This window comes from Herpailurus yagouaroundi, unplaced genomic scaffold (assembly GCF_014898765.1).
Source record: "Herpailurus yagouaroundi ecotype Mexico unplaced genomic scaffold, PumYag 67073, whole genome shotgun sequence".
In the NCBI taxonomy this organism is placed as follows: domain Eukaryota; kingdom Metazoa; phylum Chordata; class Mammalia; order Carnivora; family Felidae; genus Herpailurus; species Herpailurus yagouaroundi.
In genome coordinates, this window is record NW_024419925.1 from 235,948 (window position 1) to 262,130 (window position 26,183).

A 26,183-nucleotide genomic window follows, 5' to 3' on the forward strand; every position below is an offset into this window, starting at 1 on the left:
TACACTATATGTTTACTAACTGGAATTTAAATAATGTTGTTATAACCATATGGGTGCATATATCCCTTTAAATTCATGTTTTTGTAGTTTTGGGGTAAATACCCAGTAGTGGGATTACTGTATTGTAATCCAGGGTAATTCTATTTTTCACCTTTTTTCCATAGTTCACTCACATGTGGAGTTTGAGAGACAACAAACAAAAAGAAAATGAGCAAAGGGGAAAAAAGGAGAGAGAGAGAGAGAAAAACAAAACCAACAAACAGACTCTTAGCCGTAAAGAACAAACTGATGCTTACCAGAAGGGAGGTGGGGGGATGGGTAAACTAGGCAATGGGGATTAAGGAGTGCACTTGTCATGATGAGTACTTGGTGTTGTAAGTGTTGAATCACTAATGTCTACACCTGAAACTAGTATCATATTGTATGTTAACTATACTGGAATTTAAAATAGAAAATATAAAGTAAAATAATTTTAAAAAACTAACTGCATCTTTTGGATTGTTTTGCACTGGCACTGAGCAGCAATTGGTCACAGCTTAAAAGACAAGGCCTAGGAGATCTCAGAGCTGAAGAGTAGGGGAAGGGAGAGAGAGAGAGTCTGAGATTGGAGAGAGTGAAAGAGACTAAAAATGGAGAAAAGAATGGGGAAGTAGAAACGAGAAATAACAAAAGCATCAAGAGAAGAGGGAAGATGGGGCGCCTGGGTGGTGCAGTCGGTTAAGCGTCCGACTTCAGCCAGGTCACGATCTCGCGGTCCGTGAGTTCGAGCCCCGTGTCAGGCTCTGGGCTGATGGCTCAGAGCCTGGAGCCTGTTTCCGATTCTGTGTCTCTCTCTCTCTCTGCCCCTCCCCCGTTCGTGCTCTGTCTCTCTCTGTCCCAAAAATAAATAAACGTTGAAAAAAAATTAAAAAAAAAAAGAGAAGAGGGAAGGGAAAGCAGTAGATAAAGAAAAGATGGATAGAAAGATTAAAAAAAGAAACAGGAGTGAAAGAGGCCAAAACATCAAGAGACAGACAGGACAGAGATAAGGAGAGACAGAGAAAAAGAATGAGAGAGAAAGATAAAAGAAAATGAACAAGGGCTTGGAATAAACCAAATTAAGTTACCATTTGGGTACAGTTGCCACGTGACTCAGAAATTTCACTCTTGGGTATTCACCTAAGAGAAATGAAAACAGATGTCCAGGCAAAATCTAATGCACGGATATTGATAGCAATTGTATTCGTAATAGGTAAAATGTATAAACAACCCAATTTTTCATTAAATGATGAATGGATAAACAAAATGCAGTGTGTTCATGCAATGGAATATTATTTAGCAATAAAAATGACTAGTGGGGGCACCTGAGTGGCTCAGTCGGTTAAGCATCCGACTTCAGCTCAGGTCATGATTTTCCTATCTGTGAGTTCCAGCCCCACGTCGGGCTCTGTACTGACAGCTGAGAGACTGGAGCCTGCTTCAGATTCTGTGTCTCCCTCTCCTTCTGCCCCTCCCCCACTCACACTCTGTTTATCCCTCTAAAAAATAAACATTAAAAAAAATAATGACTTGCTGACACAGGCTACAATGTGGATGAACCTTGAAGACACTTGGCTAAGTGAAAGAGCCAGTCACATGGGAAAAATACTTTATAATTCCATTTATATGGAATGTCCAGAATAGGCAAATCTGTGGAAACAAGTAGATTAACGGTTGCTTAGGGCTGGAAGAAGTGGATATGGAGAGATCGGGAGGGTGATAGCTAAGAGGTGCGGGCTTTCCTTTTGGAGTAATTAAAGTGTTTTATAATTGGCTATTAATGGATGTGCAACTCAGTAAATATACTAAAAGCTACTGAATTATACTCTTTAAATGGGTGAAATGTGTGGTATGTGAATTATATCTCAATAAAGCTATTTAAAATGGAGAACCAAACTCAGGCAACAGGCTGGATTTTGCCCAAGGGCTATAATTTTTCTGGCTCCTGGCCTAGCACATGGAACATTTTCAAAAATGTTAAATATGTGCTTGAAAAAAATATGCACTCTCCAATGTTGGGTCTAAAGTTCCACACATGAAGAAGAAAAAAAAAACTTGCTTAAGTTTTCTGTTCAAATCTAGACCCTTACTATTATTTTTGTCTCAATAAATTCCTGAGTGAAATATGTTAAAATTTCCTTCTATAATGTTAAGTCTGTTAACTCTTTCCTTAAACAACATGGGTTCGAACAGCACAGCTCCATTTATATGTGGATTATCGTTGTGTAACTATATTTTCCTTTCCTTATGATTTTCTTAGCATTTTCTTTTCTCTAGCTTACTTTACTATAAGAATGCAGTATATAATACATATAATATAAAATATATGTGTTAATCAACTGTTTATTTTTATCAGTAAGTCTTCTGGCCAATAGTAGGCTATTAATAGCTAATTTTGGGGGAGTCAAAAGTTATATGTCGATTTTCAATAGTATGGAGGGTAGGTACCCCTAACCTCTGCATTGTTCAGGAGTCAGCTGTAGTTTCATATTTTTGCATTATATATTTTGATACTTTGTTATGAGAGGCATACAAATTTGAAATAATGTTATCTTCCCAGTAAACTGGATATTTTATCATCACAAATGTATTATCTATTTACAGTAATGCTTCTATCATAAGTTTATTTTGTCTGTTATTAATATAAACAAACAAGCTTTCTTTAGTTGGTATTTTCCTAGTATATATTTTTCCATTGTTTGACCTTCTGGTTATTTTAAAAATATTATGTAGATACTTAGTTAATGAGAAAAATTCAACATTCATTCATGACAAAAACTTTTAACAAATTATATAAAAGTATATGGAAAGTATAGAAGGAATGAAGCTGAACATAGTAAAAGGCCTGTATGATAAGTCCACAGCTAACATCATACTCAATGCTGAAAGGTTAAAAGTCTTTCCTATAAGATCAGAAACAAGACAAGGGTACTCACTGCCACCACTCTTATTCAACATAGTACTAGAAGTCCTAGCCAGAGCAATCAGGCAAGAAAAAGAAATAAAAGCATCTGAATTAGAAACAAAGAAGTAAAATTATCTCTATTTGCAGGTGATACAATTTTATATAAAGAAATTCTTAAAGATTCCACCAAAAAATTGTTACATCTAATCAATGAATTTATTAAAGTTGCAGGGTAGAAAATTAACATACAAAAATGTGTGTGTCTATATGCTAACAATGAATTATGTGGAAAATAAAGAAAATTATCCCATTTATAATAGTATCAAAACAATAAAATACTTAGCAATAAATATAACCAAGGAGGTGAAATATTTGTACATTAAAAACTATAAGACATTAGTGAAAAAAATTTAAGAAGACACAAATAAATTGGAAGCCATCTCATGTTCATTGGGTTGGAAGAAATAATATTGTTTATATGTCCATACCCAAAGCCTTCTATAGATTCTATTCAGTGCAATCCCTATCAAGATTTCAAGATTTTTTTAAACATAAGTAGAAAAACAATCCTCAAACTTAAATGAAATCACAAAAGACCAAAAAATAGCCAAAGAAATCCTGAGAAGGAAGAACAATGAAGGAGGCATCACACTTCTTGATTTCAAGCTATATTATAAAGCTATCCTAATCAAAACTGGAACTATTGTATTGGCATAAAAACAGACACATAGACCAATGGACAGGAATTGATAGTGCAGAAATAAACTTGCATATATAGTCAACTGACATTTGATGAAGACTGTCTCTTCAATAAATGGTTCTGTAATAATTGGATAGTCACATGTAAAAGAATGAAATTAGATCACTGTGTTAAACCATTCACAAAAATTAACTAGAAATGGATTAAAAACTTAAACATAAGATTAAAAACCATAAAAATCCTAGAGGAAAACATAAAAGAAAGACTCCTTGATGTTGGCTTTGGTCAATGATGTTTTAGATATGACACCGCAAGCAACAAAATAAAAAATAAAGAAGTGGGCCTACATCAAACTAAAACACTTTCTGCACAGCAGAAGAAATGAGGAACAAAATGAAAAGGCAACCTGTGGAATGAAAAAAATATTTTCAAACCATATATCTGATATCTGATACCCAAATGCATAAAGTATTCATACAACTCCATATCAACAAATAAACAAACAAAAAACAACAACCCCACCCCTAAATAATCCGTTACAAAATGGTAAAATGACCTGAATAAACATTTTTTTTTCCAAAGAAAATACACAAAGGTCCAACAGGTACATGAAAAGGTGTTGAACTACATTAATCCTTAGGGAAATGCAAGTCAAAACCACAATGAGGTATCATCTCATACCTATTAGAATATCTGTCATCAAAGACAAGAGAAAACAAATGCTGACAAGGATGCAGAGATAAGGGAACCCTTATGTATTTTTGGTGGGGTTGTACGTTGGTGCAGTCATTACAGAAAGCAATATGGGGGTTCTTCAAAAAATTCAAAATAGAACTGGGCTGCGTGGGTGGCTCAGTCGGTTGAGCATCTGACTTCAGCTCAGGATATGATTTTGCAGTTTGTGAGTTCGAGCCCCACATCGGTCTCACTGCTGTCAGTGCAGAGCCCAATTCAGATCCTCTGTCCCCTCTCTCTGACCCTCCCCAACATGCTCTCTCTCTCCCAAAAATAAATAAATATTAAAAAAAAAATCAAAATGGAACTACAACATGATCCAGCAATTGCACTTCTGGAACTACATCTGAAGAAACAAAAACTCCATGTTGGAGAGATATTATCACCCCCACATTCATAGCAACATTATTTATAATAGTCAAGACATGGAAACAAGTGTCCACTGATAGATTAATGGATAAAATGATGTTATAGACTATGTGTGTGTTAGAATATTACTCAAACATAAAAAAAAGAAAGAGATCCTGCCATTTGTGACAAATGAATGGACCTCGGGGGCATTATGCTAAGTGAAAAAAGTCAGACAGAGAAAGACAAATATTGTATGACCTCACTTATATGTGGAAACTCAAAACAAAACAAAACCCAAATAATAGAAAATGAGATCAGATTTGTATTTACCAGAAGTGGTGGGCAAGAGATGGGGGAATAGGATGGAGGCATTCAAATAGTACAAAATTCCAATTATAAGATAAATAAGTACTGGAAATGTAATGTAAAACATAATAATTCTAGTTAACATTGTGGTATGGTATATTTGAAAGTAGTTAAGAGAGTAGACCTTAAGAGTTATCATCACAAAGAAGAAACCATTTTTTCCTTTCTTTTTGTGATCTATATGAGATGATGAGTGCTAACTAAACTTACTGCAGTAATCATTTCACATTATTTGAAAGTTGAGTCATTATGCTGCACATTGTAAACTTACAGTGCTGTATGTTGATTGCATCTCAATAAAACTGGGGAAAATAAAACAACTGGGTAAAAAATAAAGTTAATGAGTACCTTTATCTTCTTCCTCAACAGCTGAAGGACTTTTGTAACTCCAATGACACTTTCTCAATATAAAAGCTGTTGTCAAATTCTTTAATACTTTCTTATATTCTTACAGATTAAATATTACTTTTTTAGTCAATATAGTCAATGCATTTTTACATTTATTCGCATGTTTATCAATATCTTTGCTTATTACTACCTCTTGCATCTCAGACCTTCCATCCAAGATCCATTACAATCTATCTGAATTATATTACTTAGAATTTCTTTCATTGAGAATATGGTTAAAAATATATTTTGTTGATAGTGTTGCTATAAACATTGGGGTGCATATGTCCCTTTGAAACAGCACACCTGTATCCCTTGGATAAATACCTAGTAGTGCAATAGCTGGGTCATAGGGTAGTTCTATTTTTAATTTTTTGAGGAACCTCCATACCGTTTTCCAGAGTGGCTGTCAGAAGGAAGACAAATATCATATGACTTCACTTATATGAGGACTTTAAGAGACAAAACAGATGAACATAAGGGAAGGGAAACAAAAATAATATAAAAACAGTGAGGGGGACAAAACAGAAGAGACTTTTAAATATGGAGAACAGAGGGTTCCTGGGGGAATTGTGGGAGGGGGGATGGGCTAAATGGGTAAGGGACATTAAGGAATCTACTCCTGAAATCATTGTTGCACTATATGCTAACTAATTTGGATGTAAATTAAAAAAAAATAAAATTTAAAAAATATATATATATTTTAACTTGAAATATAGTTCTGCCAAGTAGGAAATTCTCTTAATACATCAGTTAGTTTTTGCTGTCTTCTATTGCCATTATTATTATTGACAAGTTAATCTTTTTTATTATTATTTTTAAATGTTTATTTAAACTTTTAAGAGAGAGAAAGAGACAGAGCATGAGTGAGGAAGGGCAGAGAGGGAGAGAGACACAAAATCTGAAGCAGGCTCCAGGATCTGAGCTGTCAGCACAGAGTCTAACCCAGGGGTTCAAACTCACGAATCATGACATCATGACCTGAGCCGAATTCAGAAGCTTAACTGAGCCACCCAGGTTCCCTCAACAAGTTAATCTTAAGTGTAACTGGATATTTTCATAGATGATCTGTTTTGTTCCTGTTTTCCCCTCCTCACTGACTGCTTTTATTGTATATTCTTTTCTTTAGTGTTCTGTAAAATCACTATGATGTGTCTAGTGTGGATTTATTTGACTACCTTTGGACTTGTCAGGATTCTAGGTCTTAAAAACGTTTTTCAACAATGTTGAAAAAATTCTCAGCTATTGTGTTTTTGAGTAATGCCTCTTTCCTGCTCCATGACTGTGCTCTGGAAGTTAGGTATATATTAGATCTGTTCTAACTTCATATCTCTTAATCTCCATTTATTGTCTTTCTGTTTTACATTATGGATAATTTGTTTGCATGTATCTTATTTTCCTAATTCTCTTTTCATTTATATTTAATCCTATCATCTATGTTTTAGTTTTATTTTATTCCTTTTCTTTTTCTCATTTTGAAAAATTTGGTTTGGTTGTCCAGTATAGTCTCTTGTTCTTTGCTTATATTTCAAACATTTTATAGATATCTTTAATCACTTTAAAGTTAACTTTAGGGGTGCCTGGGTGGCTCAGTCAGTTAAGTGTCTTGACTTAGGCCTCAGGTCATGATGTCATGGCTCTGGTCATGATCTCTGGGTTTGTGGGTTCAAGCCCACCATCAGGCTCTGTGATGACAGCTTGGAGCTTGGAACCGGTTCAGATTCTGTGTCTCCCTCTCTCTCTGCCCCTCCCCTGCTCATTCTCTATCTCTCTCAAAGATAAATAAACATTAAAAAATAATAAAGTTAATTTTATATTCTATGTGTGATAGTTCTACATTCTTTAGTTTGTGGGTCTGATTCAGATGTTTGTTGTTTCTGTGGGCTGTCAGAGTATCTTATTTTGTGTGTATTTTGCAACTTTTGACTGTGAGATGCTCATTTTCTTTGGACCTCTCTATATAGGAATTTTTGAGGCCTGCATGCATTCGTACCTGAAGCATTTGCCTTTGTCATCACATGTGGGGACTGCTGATCTGAGATCTCATATTTTATTTTTTCAGACCTAAGTATGTTGAATTAGGACTACAAAATTCTATGAAGACCATCTATGATTATAAATTTCATGAGAGATTTGTTTTTCTTCTCCACCCAGTGCCAAGTTTGAGGCAGGTGTCCTTGCTATCTCCTGTGAGACAAATTAATTCTTCCTTACTCTTACATTAAAGGGTATAGAACTTTACCAGCCTTATGTGGAAGTTTCCCATAAGATTTCTCATCTTGTGCAAGCCCTAGTATTTATCTTCTTTTTTCTCTCACCTCTTACAGTCATCAATGTAGAAATTCAGTCTCTCAGGGCATTTGGTTTTGACAATCATTTACCTCCAGAGTTTCTGCTTTCATTTACTTTCTGGTTGTGGATTATTTCCTATCATACTAGTTCAGCAACAAATTTTAAAATATTATTATTTCTTAAAGTTTTAATTCAAATTTGATAATTCAAATATATATATATAGTGTGTGTGTATATATATATATATATATATATATATAGCACTTATAGAGTGTTAACATATAGTTTAGTATTAGTTTCAGGTGTACAATGTAGTGATTCAACACTGTATTTTACCTTATATCTTGTTTTCATTAGGTGAGTCATACAGGGTAGCTAGTAGACATGCTGCTAGAAATAGAAATCTCCAGCTAACTTTTATTCATTTAATTAATTAGTGTATATATATACTGTGTATATACTATATATACTATATAGTATACATATATACATATATACTAGTATATATACTATATATATACATATGTGTGTGTATATATATATATAGAGAGAGAGACAGGAAGAGAGGCAGAGGGAGAGGGAGAAAGAGAATCCCAATCAGGCTTCATGCTCAGTGTGGAGCCCTATGCGGAGCTCAAGCCCCCTGGAACCATGACCTGAACTGGGATATTAATAATTCCTGCCCTGCTTTACTTATAGGTTTCCTGTGGGTTCCCAATGAGATAGTGGATATCAAAGTGCTGTAAGGTATAAAGCACAACTTAAATGGCAGTGGGTTGTTATTATAACTAACTGCAAGCCAAACTAGAGGTTTGGGCTTAGGAGAGGGGATTCAAAGTTAGAGAGAGTTCATTTCTAGTTGAGGAAATCAGAAAGAAAATTCTGGAGTTGTCTTCTAAGTTGAACTTTAATTGTTAAAAAAGATTTGCTTAGGCTTAAATGGAGGAGAGAATTTTATATGAAGGACACCACATGAACAAAAGCTAGTAGAATGTGCCCTATTCTCAAAGGGAGACTTTATGTCTGGTCTCTTGTCTATTAGTGCTTATGTAAGGGCACTGCCTATATAGTGGTCCCTGATTTAGACCATTAATGGAATCCATATGCCCTGACTTCAGAGACTCCCCAAGCAGCCACAGTTGCCCACATTCATTCTGGATAGAAGATATGTCTTTGGCCTATATCAAAATTGTCTAGGTACAGAATAACTCAAGAAGCATTAAAAGTATACTCCCACCAAGACTGACAGGTGTGTGTGAATGATAGGCAAGACGGCATGCTGTAGGAGTGGAGGCTGTTGTGGAATGACAAGGCAATATTGGGTGTGTTGTCAAGGAGGCTGGTGAGTAGAAATATGCAGGTATAGCAAACTCTATCATTGGATTTTTGTATGATACAGATCTTAAAATGTACAAGTAAGATTATAGGCATTGGAGTGAGATAAAGGTGGAATTTCTGAGATTGACAAAATTCTGGTTTCAGCCAAAAGTTTCACAGGATCTACGAAAGCATGTTAGAACAGAAGAAAACTAGACCAGTCCTTATTTCCCTTCCTCTATAGATAGGGGTACTGAGGCTGCTAGAGTTTACCTGCTGATTAGTGGCAAAGGTTGGTATTCTGCTTCCTTATCCCATGATCTTTTCCTTTACTGGACAAATATGTTCATAAATTCTCTGAACACTCAGTAAACTGCTGTAGCCCAGGTATGTCTAAGTAGAGATAGGAAGGGAAAGCAAGAGACTTGGCAAGACACTTGGGAGATAGTGGGGCTGGAGAAGACCTTTTTTTTCTCCAAAAGGACTCATCTAAAGTTTCGGGAAGAGGTAGTTGCTTTGTGGAAATCATGGGTTTGTGTACAGCAATCACTGTCACTCTCTTGGAGTGGATGGTTGTAAAGACAATTTCATTGTGATATAGTACCTTCTTTATTCCTATGTATAATGCTGCATGGTTTTGAGTTCCCTGACTCTTTGTAAAGATGTAAAAAATAAATCAACCTTTCAAAAAAGAAAATATAGTACAGTGGTCAAAATTTTAGGCTTTGGCAACAAACACTCTAGCTTGAGTTCAAGTTTTACTACTTAGAAATAACCTTGGGTCTGACCCAGAAATAATGGGTCAGAGCCTCAGGTTCTTTTTATAATGAGAGTAACTATGCTCAACTCATAGGTTTGATGTAAGGATTATCTAAGACACAGCATAAGAGGTTTAGACTTAGCATTTCTTGGCACATGGTAAGTACATTCTATTATTAGTGTTATTCCCTTGAATCAATATCTCTTTTACCATTTATTATATTCTTATACAATATGTTTTAGCATGGCTTTCATCTCCCAAAACTAATTATGTTACATTTTTGTTAAAAAATCCTTATCTCAAGTGATGTTCTGTAATCAGTTGTGAGATGTGGCAGAAAAAAAAATTGATAAGACCTTAAACATTGAAGTTGGTGGATAATTTTCCTAAAAATATACTATAGGATGTTCACATTTTTCCTTTTAATACTGTCAGTCTTAACTGTATTTGCCTTCTAAACTGGGAGGGAGGGGCTAAGCAATAGCTGTGTGTGAGGAGTGACATAGAACACTGGAGGCTTCCTTGAGAGTATGCCACATGTGGCCATTATCTTTCACCCATGGCAACTGAGAATGACTGACCTACAGAAGAAGTTCCACTTCTTGACAGGACACATAGGCTTTACACAATGGCATCTAGCCCAGACTCATCTCCAGCACTTATTCCCCACTAGTTCTTTTTTTTAATGTTTATTTATTTATTTTTAGAGAGAGAGTGTGTGCCAGTGTGGGGGAGGGGCAGAAAAAGGGGGAGAGAGGCTCTCCCTCCAGGGATGCTCCAGGCTGTCAGTGAAGAGGAAGACACTGGGCTCAATCTCGTGAATGGTGAGATCATGACCTGAGCCAAAATTGAGTCAGGACTCAACAGACTAACCCACACAGGCGCCCCTCCCTGCAATTTCTTATTTGCTTTGTCTCAAAGCAGAAGCCATACTCTTCCCTGCCTCTTTGATATTTACCTATGCGGTTCCCTCTGCTTGTCTGCTCAGCTACCTTTCCCTCCTGTAAAATTTCCTTTCATTGTTCAAGTCGTGAGTGTGGAAATGCTATCTCCTCTAGGAAGGCGGAATGTTGTATCTTCTTCAGAATTTTTTTCTGAAATCCTTTTTGGATGAATTAATGACACCCCATGCCCATAGAGCACCAATTTGGCTGGCTTCCCACAGCCTGCATTACCCTTTACAATGCTGTTACCAATCCTCTCAGGGATGCCCTGTATGCTATCTAGGAATCCTGTGCCAATGAGTGTCACCTGAGGACAATGGTAGGTACAGGTGAGATAGTATCACATACTATCACCACAGAGACCATTAAACACATTAAGGATTGTATCAGTTCCTGAAGATTGGTCTAATGTGAAAAGCCTGAGACTGGAAATCAGAAGATTCAGTTCTTTCAGTTCATACTTAGGGCCCTTAATTATTTAGGAGCAGCCTTGTCAACTATTTACCATGTAGAGGCTCTGTTTCCTTATCTGCAAAATGAGTTTGATCTCTGACATGCCTGCCTCTACAGAACGTTGTGAGGTTCAGATGAGATCATATGTTCTGGGAATTGAAATGCTGGCAAGAATTTCTATGGCTCCCTTTTAACCTTGGGATAAAGGCAAAAACTCTTTTGTGACACAAAGACCCTCATTGGCTTTGCTTGTGCCTCCTCTATACCCTCTTCTCCCACAGCCACACCCTTCTTCCAACTTTTCCCTCAGGCTAAACTATTTGTTGTATCTTCCTGGAGGAAGAATTCCTTTTCCTCTGCCCTCACTCCCATCTTCTTTAAACTTAGGTCATAGCCTAGACTGTTCTAAGAAGGTTTCCCACTAGTCTATGTGAGGCATTATTCTTCTGTACTCCAACAGAACCTTGAACTTACCTCACCATAGTACCTGTTGCATTATATTACAATTGTCTGTGTCTTAGTTTGTCTCTCTTACTATACTGAAAGCTCCATGTGGACAGAGACCATGTCTGTCTTTGGGGTACATAATGGTTACACAGTTTGTGAATAAATAAAAGAACAAATGAATGAGGGAATAATTGGATACTGTGCCCCTGTGAAGAGTCTTTTGAGATGGTGGGATTCTTTCCCAAATTTCATCCTGACATTATCCACTCTTAGAACTATATATAAGCATCAAAAGGGCTTATTTCCTTTGGGGACAAGTGTCCCAGGTGGTAGGTGATGTGCTTTTCACAGTATCTGCCGCTCTGTTGGCCTATTTTCTGATCTGAGATTTGAAGTGCCCAATGGGCCTGGGGGTGGTGCTATTTGCATAGAGTCTGGCTTAAGTCTGCTTTTTTGGTAGTCTTCCTGGTTGGCAGCCAGTCCAAGTTCTCCAAATGGCCTTCTCCTTGTTTGAAGTACCCTGGAAAGTAGTTGAGAGAAGCAGGGAAGTTGTGGCCTAAAAAAAAAATGGTGACAGGAGAATCTGAGAATTTGAATCATCTGCATCTGTCTGTTAACTCAGAAACCTATGTTCTCATATTTCAGTGTGTTTAAATGTTTCTCATTGCTTCTGCAGTTACTGCTCCAATAATTCTCTTTTTCTCTCATATCACCTCCTGCAGTGGCATGAAGAAAACCTCTTGGAGTGGATGGTAGGTGAAGTATGTGCTGTGGTTGGAATAGAGATCCTTGAACTGTATACATGAGAAACACAAATGAGAAGTGGAAGCTCTCACCACGGCTCTGAACCAGTGTGCAAAGGGATGGTGAAAGTTTTCAGGTGCCACACTGGTATGCTTCCTGCAGGCATATGAAGGGACCATAAACTGGGTGATCTAGGGCCAGTCCTTTGCCCATAAGTCCTAATTCACAATAACATCTATAAAGTTTTTTGCCTGGCTTCCTCATGTGAAGAATGTTTGGGTTAGATTCTAAGATCCCTTGTAGCTCAAAAATTATCAAAGATTAGCCTAATCTTGTCTGAAAGATGGTTGTGACAAGGTTGGGGGTGGATATAAGTTAAAGTCCCAGACTGTCCTGGCCGAAGGCATTTAATAGGCTGTAAATTTGCTGAAAACATGCACCATGGCTTACTTAACTCCTAATTATCTCTGCTATTTATGAGATCATCTAAATGGTAAACAAATTATTTCACTTTTGAGCCCTTTCCCCACCAATCAAGGGGTAAATAGCATCCACAACACAGGATTCAATTGCTGCTTTGATCCCCTGCTCTCCCAAGTGGTCAGTAAATTTTTGTTGAGTACAAATAAGATTTTAGTTCCAAAACTATGTGTTCTAGGGGTAATAAAAAGCCCATTCCTTTCCCCTTTATGTCATGATTAAGAAAGGTGTAACAGTAATTTGCAATAACCATAGTTTCCATATTGGAAGGTGCTTCCCATTTCATCTAGGCTTACTGCACATCTTCACATATAATCATGTCATAGATGAGAAAACTAGATCCAGAAAAGGGCAGAGGGTTACCCAGTACCATATAGTGAATCACCAGGTCAGAATTCTAGCTATACCATGGCTATATGACTATGAGCAAGTCACATATTGGGATCTGGCCTCCAGGTTCCTTTTAATCCACTAGATGCCCTTGTCCCTCTGACCTCTGTGTTTTGCTACTCCTTGGAAAATTTATGATGGATGCTAATTACCTTGTCACTTTAGGCAAGGGCTGAGTAGTAAATAAAATCAAGTAGGGTGGATGTTAGACCAGTCTCTGTAGGTACAATAGAACTAAGCAATGGTGACCAGAAGGGTCTTCTGGAGGCAGGTTCTGACACACATAACCCACAAACATACATATTCTCTATTACTTAGACACACAGATCTCCAAAATGTCTTGTTTTCTTTTCTCCAAAAAGTACTGTGTTCAAGAAAAATTTGAGAAATCTGTCCACTCTGAGGCGGTCAATGACAAATACAGCTCAATGTGGGATCCTTCTCAGGGTTTCTTGCATTTTAACAGGGAACAAAGCAAGAGCAATAGCCTCATTGGCTGGGTCACATACATTGTTATTGAGTCCTCAGCCTGGCCCAGTAGAGAGACATTGTGCAACCCCTATTACAGGTGAGGACACTGAGGCAAAGAAAGCTTCTGCATACTTCATCTGTCACCTCACCTGCATTTGTCACACCTCATTGATGGTCTGTATCTTAGGCTTATATATTCAACTTTGGATCTCATTTAAATATCCAAACTAGGAGGAAACAGGAGGCTACCTTGTCTAAACCTTTAAAAATCCCAAAGAAGGTGGGTTCAGATTTTACCTGGGTGGTCAAGGGTGATAAGGCTTTTGAAAACCAGTGAGAATGTGAACATGCCCATTCCTTATGTGAAGCTTGGCAAGAACTGGGCAGTGAAGCTCCTAATAATTTTATGCTCCCATAAGGATGAGGATGAGGGTGAACAGCTGGGTTTTGTGTGACTTTCTCCTGGTTGACAAGCTCAGGGTTTTTGATGGGAGGTTGTAATGGGTCATAAAGGTCCATCTGTATTTTCTAGCCCAGGCTCTTTGATATTTTGGTGGTCCCAGCTCAACCTATGCTAGGACCAACACCAGGTAAATTTATAGCCCCTGTGCAAAGATTTTTTTTAAATATGTGAAAATCAACATAGCATAAAAGGTCACTGGGCATGATACCAACTCTTGACTTCAATAAAGAAAGCCAATAAAAAAGAGCTAATTAAAAAACTCTAATGACATTCTCCTAAAATTTTAGATGGTTTTATGTTTTAACAAATTAACAATGGTGATAAGAGAACATTAGCAGCTTTTCTCGAGTCTTTTTGTTAACAATAACTTGAGCCTGCAGCCACAACAGGGGCTGTGGCCAAGTTTTAGCTGGAAGACCAGCAAGCCAGTATTTTACACAATGGATGACATTTCTGAAAGCAGAGACAGAGACAAACTCAGAGTCACACATGGATTCCAACAAACAAGTTTCTGCCATTTTTAATTATATTTAGAGCAACAAAAGATTCCAAGATTACAAAAAAAAAAAAAAAAAAAAAAAAAAAAAAAAAGAACAGAGCACTAGCGCTTGGGGCTGGTCCTGCTGCCCAGTGGAGGCCAAGTGTCGTTTTAAGTAATGAAGCCCCATCAAAAGAACTTTCAAGCAAAATTAATGTTTCTTTTTAAAAAAAAAATCTTTATATGATGTGTTCTTTCTTCTTTTCTTTACTTTTCCCCTCAACATTGAAAATTAATTCTTACATTTGGTTACATTGTGTGCTCCCTCCTGCTGCCAAATTAATCTCAAGGACAGCACAAGAATGTCATGTCTGAGGCACTCCCTAATCAATGTTCCAGTCTAGGGAAAAGCAGAAAGATGTCACTGAGTGGTTAGGGGACTTTTTTTTTTAGCTTGGGTTATCCCAGTGGTGGCTACTCTCAGCACCTGAGTAGCTTATGGGATAGGACAATCCCACAGGCACTTCACTGCAGGACAGTTAGCACCAAGGGCTAAGGTTGGGAAAGACTGCAGGCCTAGCTTGACTGTGGTGCAGGAAACAGAGTCCCAAAATGTAAAGCATCAGCCAGGGAGGGCACCACCAGAGAAGCAGCAACATTTTAGGATTTTCATTCCTTTGGGGTATGTGTATGTTTCAATTTTCAGTGGCTAGTGGAATCTGCAGCCATATGATAGACAGCCTCATTAATTAGTGTGGCTGTTAATGGGGATATGGGGACTGTTTTGGGCTACAAGGGCTACTCAATCCATAGCCTCTCATTTAATTCTATAAACGGCTAAGAGACAAGTGAGATAAGGAACAGGATCAGTACCCCTGCTATATTGAATTGGGGTTGCTGAGCAATCAATGCACATTACCTACTTTCTGGTGAAATCAAATGGGGATGAATCAAAACTGCATCAAAGGCTGTTTTTCCTTTTAAAAGTCTACATGCTAAATCTAAATACTTAACACTTATTTCTCGGGGAAGAAACAGTCAAAATGGTTTGTTACCTCAGCCTAATAATCTGAAGAGAAAGAGTGACTAAAGTGGATTTTTCTGCCTTCTCCTAGAAATGGTTGAAGGTTGGGAGGCTCTGGGCAGCAGACCCCAGTGTCAATTTCTTAACTGAAGAAAAACATCCCTACCCATGGGCAGAAATGAACCTGCATTTACAGATATACAACTTCTAGTACACTGACAATTTTTTAACAGATAAAAACACATTTTCATTGTCAAAATCTTTACAGAACATACCCAAAACCAAAATTAGAGCACACAGACACCCAGTAGCAAGAGCACCTCAATCATAGGTGAGTGAATTGTGTGAAATATGGAGCGCTTGCTCCAGGTTCCCAAGTGCAGGAAACTGCCTTTTTCTCTCAAGGATGGTGAAGAACAAAGAAAGAATGCCCCTCCTTCCAAAGCTCAAGTCCTATTAGGAGGCCACTGGTTAATCATTTGGGTGGGCCTTTGGCCCCAAGTCTGGACATCCCTTGTGGTAAATCCCAGTTGATTCCAATGAGTCTTCACCACCCTTTACACATTCATCTGTCTTGGGCTAGTAAAGTGCAATACATCATGTACCCTATCCTTTTCCCCCTCTGCTTCTTTGTTAGGCCTATGGGTAAGGCCCCAGTAGAGGCAGAGATCTCTTAGTTATGTGATTAACCCAGGTATCTTTTCCATTCTGAGGAGAGCTTCCAAAATGTAACTGTGGCCTCTCTCATAAGTACATGGTATCAATTATGACCTGGAACCAAATATAAAGGTGCAGAGAAAGATAAAGCTATCAGAACACATTATATCTATACATATACAATTCAATATGAAACATGGATACAAATACTCATTTACAATATATTTCAACCTTCTGCCATAAACCCAGGAGAACTTTTTGTGCTGTCCAAAGTGAGCAGAAATGAGGAATTCTGCCTGCTGTCCCTTTAGTGCAAAATCTAGTCCTTTAAATGCTCCCCTTCTCAGCAAGGGCTTCACATCTTCAGATAACATGGGCACTAGCAAACACAGTGGCCAAGACAGCTCCATTTCCATCCATGCAATAATGGAGCTTTAAGAATTTGCTCAACAACTACTAGAGAAAAAGAAAGCTAGTTCTGCTTATAAAATCACTTAGTGAAGGACTTATAATCCTTTTTATTTTTTTAAATTATTTTCACTTTTATAAACATGTATATTGTTGGGGGAAACCCACAAAACTCTTATATAGGTCAGTCAATAACAAAAGTCCTTTAGTCTGTCTTTGGATAGTTTTCCAAAGAGGCACTAATGCTTGCTCTCTCCCTGCTCTTAAAATTTTGGTCTCTTAGCAGATACAGTGTAATCTTTGGTTACATAATGTGATGCTTTCATTTCTTTGTATTTTTTAAAAAACTACTTTCAAAGATTTTCAAAGAGATTATTGGTAAGAAACAGACCTGCCTATAAAAGGCAGCAGGGGTAGAAACTTCCTTTTATAAGAAAATGCACATGCCAAATGGCTTATTGACTTTAAGTTTGGGATTTGAGCCTGTGCTTTAGCATTCCTGGTTCCCATGACCCTTTACAGGGGTTGAGCACAAAGGTCACTCCTTTGGCCCAGTGCCCACTCACCTGGGAGAATGGCACAAGATGATTAGTAGTCAGTTTCTTGTTTTCCCAGGGCCATGCAGGGATAGTTACAGGGATGTCTTGAGAGAGTCTCATGAAGTACAACCCTGGCACAGGGCTGGAAAGGGGTAAAAGGGAGTGGCTTGGGCTTTTGAACCCTGCCAAATATCAAGGGAGAAAAGAGGGCAAGGCCATATCTGTGCTGTGGCTAATGAAACAAACAGAAAGTACTTGAAGCTCAAAGTTAGGTCATTTGTGTAGTGTATCATGTGGATGATGAAACTATTTCTCTTAAAGTGCAAATAGAATACTTCTTGATATATATGAATATATGTATTTAGAAGTAGAGTATGGACAGAGAGGGACTCTAGCATCAGCACGTTATTTCTCAACCTGGAATCACCTCAGCAACTACCCAAAGGACAGAGTGAAGCTTTTTTTCTTCTTTTTTAGTTACAGTGAACATATATAAAAATATATGTGATATGGAATTTCTTTTTCAAAGATATGTTACAGAATCCTTCAAAAACTTCCATTCTCATTAAAAAATAATGAAGTCTCCAAGAACAATGATACTGTCTGTGGCACAGAAAAGTTGTGAAACAAAGAACTCAACCCACATTTCAACTCAGAGGCCAGGCTTGGGACCACTACACAATGAACAAAAGCTGAAACTGCCACATGACTCTTTGACCACAGAGTTTGTGACCCTGGCAGCTGTCTGCTACCTAGCACAGATGGGGCCTTCTCCCTGATGTTCTTTTTCTCTTCCTCACTCCATCCTCATTGTGCACTGCAAACCTCTTTGGAGACAGCTACCATGACTTGTCTGGTGAGTTATTCTCATCTTTCAGCTTACCAGGTGAGTGGATCTGGATGGCCCATCCTTCATGGGTGAGCAGAGTGTGCCAACCACATCAAGTCTGTATAGCAGAGTACATGCAAAATGAGACTTTTGTCAATTACACTGGCTGGAACATCAATGGCCGAAAGAAAAAAAAAATTCCCCTTTTATCTGTGGGAGAACAAAGCTAAGCTAAAATCTCCTTCACTCACTGAAACCTCAGTGCAAAAACACTAGGCCTAAGGCCTTGTTTAGGCCATTTTCCCTAGTCTTGCCATTCAGAAATTCACAGTAATTCAGTTGTTGCTGCTTTTAATTACACTGCTGTTTCACTGATTTTTGGCTTTCACAAATGCAAAACATATATATTCATAAAGACAAGAGTCACAATTGGGAAATCCATAAAGATGAAAAATTTTGTAGTCAGAGAAAAAAAAGGAGAGCATCTAGTATTTACAAGTAAAGGTATTATAATGATATAATCAAATCCATGTACCACAAAAGGTGAAAATCATTTCAAAACAGATGTAAAGGAACTATTAATCTATAACCTAGTTTAACTGAAAAGAGTGGATTTTTTTTCTTTAAAACAGCTAGAAGTAATCTTGTGAGCCTATACAAGCCAAATGATGTCATAACAAAGAAAACCATAATTTGTCTATCCCACCTCAGAAAGAGAACCTGTCAGCTTTAATTTTGTCCAGCAGTCTTAGACTGGTATATCACCCATCTTAGGTTCCCCTTTCCCTTGTTATTTAAAAAAAGCTGTTTTGCAAGTTCATTTGGCTATTAATATCAACACAGAAATCAGAGGAGGAAACCCATGTAGATAATAACATGTCACTCAGATACTATCTTCTCAACAAGTAGAGTGAACCAACTGAAATGGGTAGCTTGGTAACATGCCCCTCATTTCTTGAGTTTAACAGATGACTTTAAGAGCTAACCGAGGAGGCAGTTGCCAAGATGAGAAAGCAGGTGGACATTCCTCCTGAACTCAGGATTGGGGGACAAAGTCCACAAAATAGAGGTGTGCCAAAGGACTATATGAAACCAGTGTCCCGGGAGCACACCCTGAGTTCATGGATGGCAGCCCATTGGAGCCACACCAACCAGAACTTTCCAAAAGAGGTGATGGTTCTATAGTATAAATGTTTCAGTCTTCCTCTGACTGAGAGGCAGCAACAAAGGTGGGGAGTCTGAGTGAGTAGGGCCGATATCAGAGCCCAGAATCAGCAGCAGAGGATGATGATGAGTAAACTGACCAGATGGTGCTCATCTGGATTTAGATTTTGCCTCTGAAGACTTTAATTTAGTAGTCAGTCTCCTCTTAGTTTCTTCTCTCTTCTTCCCATGACTTCTGTAGGTGGATATGCTGGGTGGCAAGGAGAGCATTTACAGGGTTTGTGGTTCTAGTGCCTTCATTCTTCTCATTCTGGTAATTGAGTTTTCTCTTTAACCCTGACCTTCATAGCCCCTTTAGCTGCTCTGGAGGAAGAAGTAGGTATTTTTCCACTTGGTGGGAAGGTATCATCTCTAAGGGACAAGGGCAAGATGCCCAGCTTGTCCAATCCCATTGATGCCTTCTTTCCAGTTTGTCTAAGGGCTCCAGAGATTGGATAGTTGATGAAAGACATTTGGTAAGAAGTTTTTGAGTCTACATGTGTCTAGAGACAGATGTCAAGACTCTTGGCTTGCTGGCCTTCTTGGTGGTAGGAGCTCTTAGCAGAGAGTCTGTGAACATGCCCAAATAATGGACAAACATCACCACCATGGCTATAACACAGTCTAGTGAAGTCTAGGCACACAAAACACTGAAGGGAGGGTAAGAGGGAGCTTTCAGCTGCATGGCATCAGGCAGAAAACATTCAGATCTTTTAAAGGTAAGGGCAAAGAGTACCCTAAGCAGGAAAACCACCAAGCCATCAATTCCTTTTCCTCTGACTCCAGCCCCAACCTCTTCCCTGATGCATAAATGGGAAAGCAGACCTCAATCTGTATAGGGTCTTCCAAAGGGTCAGATCTCTCCCTTCTTTCTTACTGGTTTGAGTCTTTAGTGGAAGTAACAAAGTTTTGGCTAAAGAGAACATTCAGTTCAAAGCTCTTAGAAAGGCTTACTGAAAGTCAATTCGAGGGTGGAGGCAGACAGTGAGAGAGAAAAAGTATTGGTTGTAGGGAAGGTATTCACATGCAGACACGTTTTCAAACAAGAAGCACATTTTCAGTACCATGAATTGCACTGCAGTTAATGCAGTCTAGCCATCAGGGGCCAAGGTTGTGGGCAGGTACTGGTGATCCATCTGTCTTCTTCCTCCCATCATCTCTTAAATCTGTCTCCTCCCCTCATCCCACTTCTAACTAATCTTTGTGGTCATTCTGTCCTCTAATGGCAATAGCCATTGGCAGAAAAGAAAGTTTTCCAGGGAGGCTGAGTTTGGGAAAAAACAAAATCAGTGACTCCCCATGCGCTTGCAATTTTCACCTTACTGTAGTCACTGTTGGTCTCTTTGAGGAATTGTGCTTGTTTTTATATTTTTTAAGAGGGAAAAAAACCCTACAAGGATTTTTGGTTTTAGGGGCATTGTTTGTTTTTGTTTTTGTTTTCCCAGATACTCTTAGCTCTCTAAACTTCCCGTGGCATTAAGTGAGTAAACGTTTGCATGGCTGGCACACAGTGCAGTGCTATAAACAAGCACAACTTTACACTGGGCCACATGAGGATCATCACAGATTTAAAGAAATACAACACCATTCAAAACACAGATAAGAGCCATGGCAGGGAGCAGAGTCTGAAAGAGCCATGGGAGGGTCAGATAGGAAGGGAAAAAAAGAAAGGAGGAAAAGAGGGAAAAAAAAGTTTAGCAAAAAGAACTCAGGAACATCTTCATGACAGATTGTACATCAAAAGAGGAAATTCCCCAAGGCACTGCAAAGAAGTAGTGCAGAATTGTAACAGGCAAAAGATATGTGAAAAGGGGAGTAGGGTAGGGTGAGAAAATGGGGGTCTCCAAAGCTTCACTGTGTGTGGAAATAGATGGGCTTGACTTTCCCAGAAAGAATCTTGGGCACTTGCACAGAGATGATTTCTGCCATCATTTCTGGAAAGTCCACGCTTACCATGTGGGACTTGATTAGCAGGTCAAAAGTGAACTGATGCAGCTCTCGTGCAATCTGTAGGGGGGAACAATAAGAGGGAGAAAACAGGCTTGACAAGGAGTTGGTTTGTATCAGGCTCTTCACCCCATCCTCCTTCACTGTCCTTGGCCCTCCTTGTGTGTGTGTGTGTGTTCACACACATGTACACTAAATGGTCTCCATGGAGTTACTGAGGGCTTTCAAGAGATCTCCTACACCATTGCAAGCTCTCCAACTCAGGACTGCATGTTCCTTTTCCTCAGCACATGCACTCAAATGCACACACACAATCTGTCTCTCTCTCTCTCTCTCTCTCTCTCTCTCTCTCTCTGTCTCTCTCTCTCTCTCTCACACACACACACACGCACAAACACACATGATTCAAGGAAGAGGGGAAAAACATTCAGGCCTGTTTTGTCTGACTAGAGAACTTATCTTCTCTAAGCCCTTTCCCTGAGTCCCAACTGCTCTGTTCTCAACTCCTCCACCTCTTTCACAATTTCCAGGGGCACTGTGACCCGTGTTCCTTTCCTCTCCATTGCATTTTCTTCCTGGACTAAACTCAAAGCCAGAGGAGAATGGAAGCACCTCCTAACAGGTGGTGCCAGATCCTAGAAGAGCATATTATCACTTGGCTGTATCAAGTTATTTCTCCCTGACAAAGCACCCTCCATTGTTTGCTTACAGGTTGCACAGAGTCCAGGACCTTGGTGAGCTGGTAGAAGCGTCTTGAGCAGGATGTGGGATTTTTTCTCTTGCAAGCAATGATACGATCAAGTTCCTTGATGTAATTCATTCGAAGTTCATCAAAGAATTTTTGATTTTTCAGCCCATCCACTGGAACTGATGTGGGATGAAAACAGAATGGGGAGGGAAGGCATGCCCACAAAGGAGCATTAGACAAAGCACCAAGTTTTCTGACAACAAACTTGACCCCCACCCGCACAGGGAGGGAACCATCTACTTGGTTTCCTGTCAGTTGAAGTCTGTATGCCTGGGTCCTTCAGGCTGCCAGCAAGTTCACAGAGAAAAAGCTAGCTGGACCCAATCTGAAAGGCATCAAGTAAATACAATTTACTAAGCCTTTCATTTTTCTGGTCTTCTCATCTACACATTTCTTATGACCTGTGGTTTTTATGTTGTCACAGTCCAGCCCTGACTTAGACAATTAAAATATGTAGCTTTTAATATCAAAATTTGCCTCCTTTTCCTGTCACAGGTGCCAAGACAGCATTCTGAAGAGACATTAAAGAAAGATTACTTGGCTGCCTAATAAATCCTATCTGAGTTGCTTACACAGATCTCCTACTATTGCTCTGCAATAAATATTAGGTGGTTCTTGCCTGTTTCTATGGTAGAAGCTATGGCAAAGTTCAGAGACCTGCTACAGCCAGCTCCAAAAGCCTTGTTCCAGAGAAAGACTGGAGATAGGTGGGGATCTAATAGAGGTTGAGTTCTAGCAAAGATGACTTTCTTTGCTAAGGGAGAGTGGAAGAGGGAGGGTGAATAAAGAAGGAAAATGCCTAGGAGCTGGCTTCTCTCTGATAAATCTTTAGTGGAAAAAGTAGCTCCCTTCTTAGTCCCTATGGCACCAGGAGCATTTTTTGTCTCTCCGGGCACTTACTAATGCTGAATAGCAGCAGTGCCTTCATGCACAAAAATTCCTGGGGGGTGATTTGGAGCCATCCAAATTCTTGAGAGAGGTGCCTCATTCGTACACACTGGCTGTACATCCGGGACTTGTGCATGCGGTACCTGGGGATAAGACATACAGAGAAAGGAAGGGACTAAGGGAGGGCTTAACAATAAGCTTTGGTTGCCCTCCCCAACCCAGGTTCTCTAAAAAGAGCTCACTGTTTCTCTTGCTGGTTCTTTACTGATAAGGAACAAGCTTGTTCTTTTTTTCTTCTAAAATCCTGACATCCTGATAACTACTCATCCTGATAACTACTCATAACTGGGCATCTTCCCTGCCCAGGATATGGGTTAGCACATGGAATTTCCAGGTCTCTGTGCCCCTCCTGTTTCCTGGGACAGAGACAGGAAAGCCTAACCAAATGAACACAATGTGCCAAGCACATGGTCTCCCTGACTACAGTTCTAATATTCCAGCTACAGCCAGAGCCAGAACTTGCCTCCCAGGCATCCCAACTTGGAGAATTTCTAGGAGATAAGCTTTAGGAATCAACTCCTAACATAAGGACACCAGGATTCCCAAGTGACCATAGTAGTTTATCCTGTCAATTCCCCTGTCTCTTGGTGTAAATGACATTTCCCTCTATAGAAATTTCATCACTTAAAATAAAACGGGAAAGACTCCCCATATGCCTTCACAATGAGTTCCAATGCTTATCAAATCAGCAATGAAGAGTTTCTGAATGTCCAATCTAAATGTCCCCTGAAGGGGAGCCTATTCCTTCATATAATGGTTATTCCTTATCACAGTTTGGGAGTTATAAACACATGTGAGCTGCCTTTATTATAGTGGCTTGTCAACAGATCATCACATTATCACTTATAAATTATATAGGGAAGTGGCCAAGGCTTGAACAGTTTCTCGGGGCAGGGGGGCAGGCAACCTGTCTGTTTTATGACTGGCCATGGCAAGACTCTAAGAAGATACAGCATCTTTCTGCTAGTTGGTCTTCCTGATTTTCAACATTTCAGAAATCATGTGTGTGTGTGTGTGTGTGTGTGTGTGTGTGTGTGTGTGTGTCTGTATGGGAGACAGAGAGAGAGAGAGAGAGAGAGAGAGAGAGAGAGAGAGAGAGACTGATTTTGTATCTTGTAAAGAAAGGAAATGGAAGTCCAACACCCACTTAAGTAGTGAGGAAAAAGACCCTGGATTGGGCTTGAAGGCTGTGGTTTGACATTTTGGTCCCCAAGACACTAGCCTTGTCCACAGGATAAACAGCCCTAGAACTGTTTAGGTAAAAGCCCAACACCCTATCTCAGAGAGATCTGAGCTGGCCTAGAGAAAAAGGGAAGGGGGCAGATGGTGTATTCATTTCAGGATGGATACCAGCTACAAAGAGGAAATGTTTAGATAGTATTTCAAGTAAACTGACCAAAGCAGTGTTGCTCCAAGGCCTTTCACACCCTAGAGAATTTTTTAAGGAGATCTGTTGACACTGGGACCTAACCTTGCTCCAGTCTCTACTGTACTTCCAAGCCTCTGTTGACGATAACACTATAGTCTTTTTACCACTAAAATTATGGTCCTAATGTGGAGGATTGATGCAACACTGCTGCAAACCCCAAGGACAGAGAAATGTGGGGAAAAGAGAGAAGAAAATGGGAAAGGCAAGGGAAGGAATTCAGAGGGGAAGGTGGCAAGAAGGATAAAGGACAAAATGAGTAGGGAAAGAGTTAATGGGAAGGAAAGGGAGAAGAGTGTGGAAGGCAGAAAAGGAATATTCAGGAAGAGGGCAGAGGTAGAGGAGAATAAACAACAGTGAATAAAAGAAGAGATGAAAATGGGAAAACACTGAGGACAGTGCTTGGCAAATAGTGTTCAATAAATGACATGTAAGAAGGTGCCATTATCATAGTATTCACCATTCTACAGATGAGAGGACTAAGGTTTAGAGAAGTTAGGTAATTTATTCAAGATCACACAGCTATGGTTCAAGCCCATCACCCTCACAACATGTGTTCTCCACAAAAAGGAGAGGAAGAAAGAAGAAAGCAGGGCTTATGACAGGTTTTGATGTCAGAGAGATCAGGAAATGGGTTGGCTCAGAGTTCCTGTCTTTCTTTATGGACTTCATTCTCCATATTAGTTTCTTGAAGAGGCTAGCAATAATTAGTGGCTTTAAACTGGAGGGTACTGTCTCCCTACTGGGTGCTAGATGTATATGTGGTAAATTTGGGTTGTTACTGACATCTTCTTTGGTATTTGGTAGGCAGGTATGAGGGATGTTAAACATAAACATATTCAAACATGCAAGAACATCCTACACAACGAAAAATTATTCCTCTGAAAATGTCAACAGTATCCCTGTTGAGAAACATTGGTTTAGATGTTTAAAGAGACTCTAAAAGCTCTAACATAGGGCTTCCTACATGAGGAATGGGGGCCCTGTTGTTTCAGGAGCCCTGGGTCTTGATGGGCCTAGGACTCTGCCCCTGTGGTGCCTTCTGAAAAAATACATGGGAGTGGGCCAGCGAGCTGAGAAGGGGTGCCGCATTACTTACACAGAGGCAGAAAAGGAAATGAGGATTTAGAAAACAACAATTATCACCTTGCAAATGTTTAAGGGCTCTAGATGAGGTGGGTGGTGCAGGAGCCCAGGGTATTAATTCAATCACTAGAGGGCAGCAGGAGGGTAGGGGTTAAACAGGAAGAGAGCTTTTAAAGGTCTGCCCCTGAAGATGGCATCATAGGTAACTCTTTCGAGATCTGGAAACCTCTAAACAGGTTGTGCCAAAAGCCCAATGGTTATTCTTAGCTTCTGGCTACCAGGGTTCGCTGGGTTGGAAGAGGGCAGCTGGGGATACTCATTTTGCCCCATAAGGCCTTGCTGTACTGGAAGGAACCAGTAGCCTGTACATTTTATTTTAAGGCTCTTCTGGGTTAGAGGGCTGGAGAGGAAGGAAGGTCAACTCCTACCCTGACCAAAAGGATTCTCTGTGGTGAAACTAGCTCAAGGTACTTGGGAAGGCTTTTTTTTTTTTTGTCAGCTCCATGCACAATGCTATCAAGGGACTTCAAACAGCAGACATAGAGAAGAGGTTATCACAATTAGGGGAAGAGTATCCGAAGGTATTTCTCTTATTTCTTGCCTATTATTAGACAGGCATTTTACATCCAATTTTAGTCATCATAACAAGCCACTTAAGAAAGTTATA

The 26,183-nt window shown here is 39.3% G+C and overlaps 1 protein-coding gene across 3 annotated transcripts in view; it reads right to left on the bottom strand.

Annotated features, from left to right (window-relative positions):
• Positions 1–14,929: 14,929 nt before the first annotated feature.
• AR (androgen receptor) overlaps positions 14,930–26,183 on the bottom strand; it is a 201,341-nt gene continuing 190,087 nt past the window's right edge. For all 3 annotated transcript variants that reach the window (XM_040466963.1, XM_040466964.1, XM_040466962.1), the window contains 3 exons: positions 22,957–23,087; positions 22,018–22,175; positions 14,930–21,368 (listed from right to left, as the gene is read on the bottom strand). In XM_040466963.1, the coding sequence (XP_040322897.1) occupies positions 21,213–21,368; positions 22,018–22,175; positions 22,957–23,087 (445 nt within the window). In that variant the 3' untranslated portion in view covers positions 14,930–21,212. The remainder of the gene's footprint in view (positions 21,369–22,017; positions 22,176–22,956; positions 23,088–26,183) is intronic.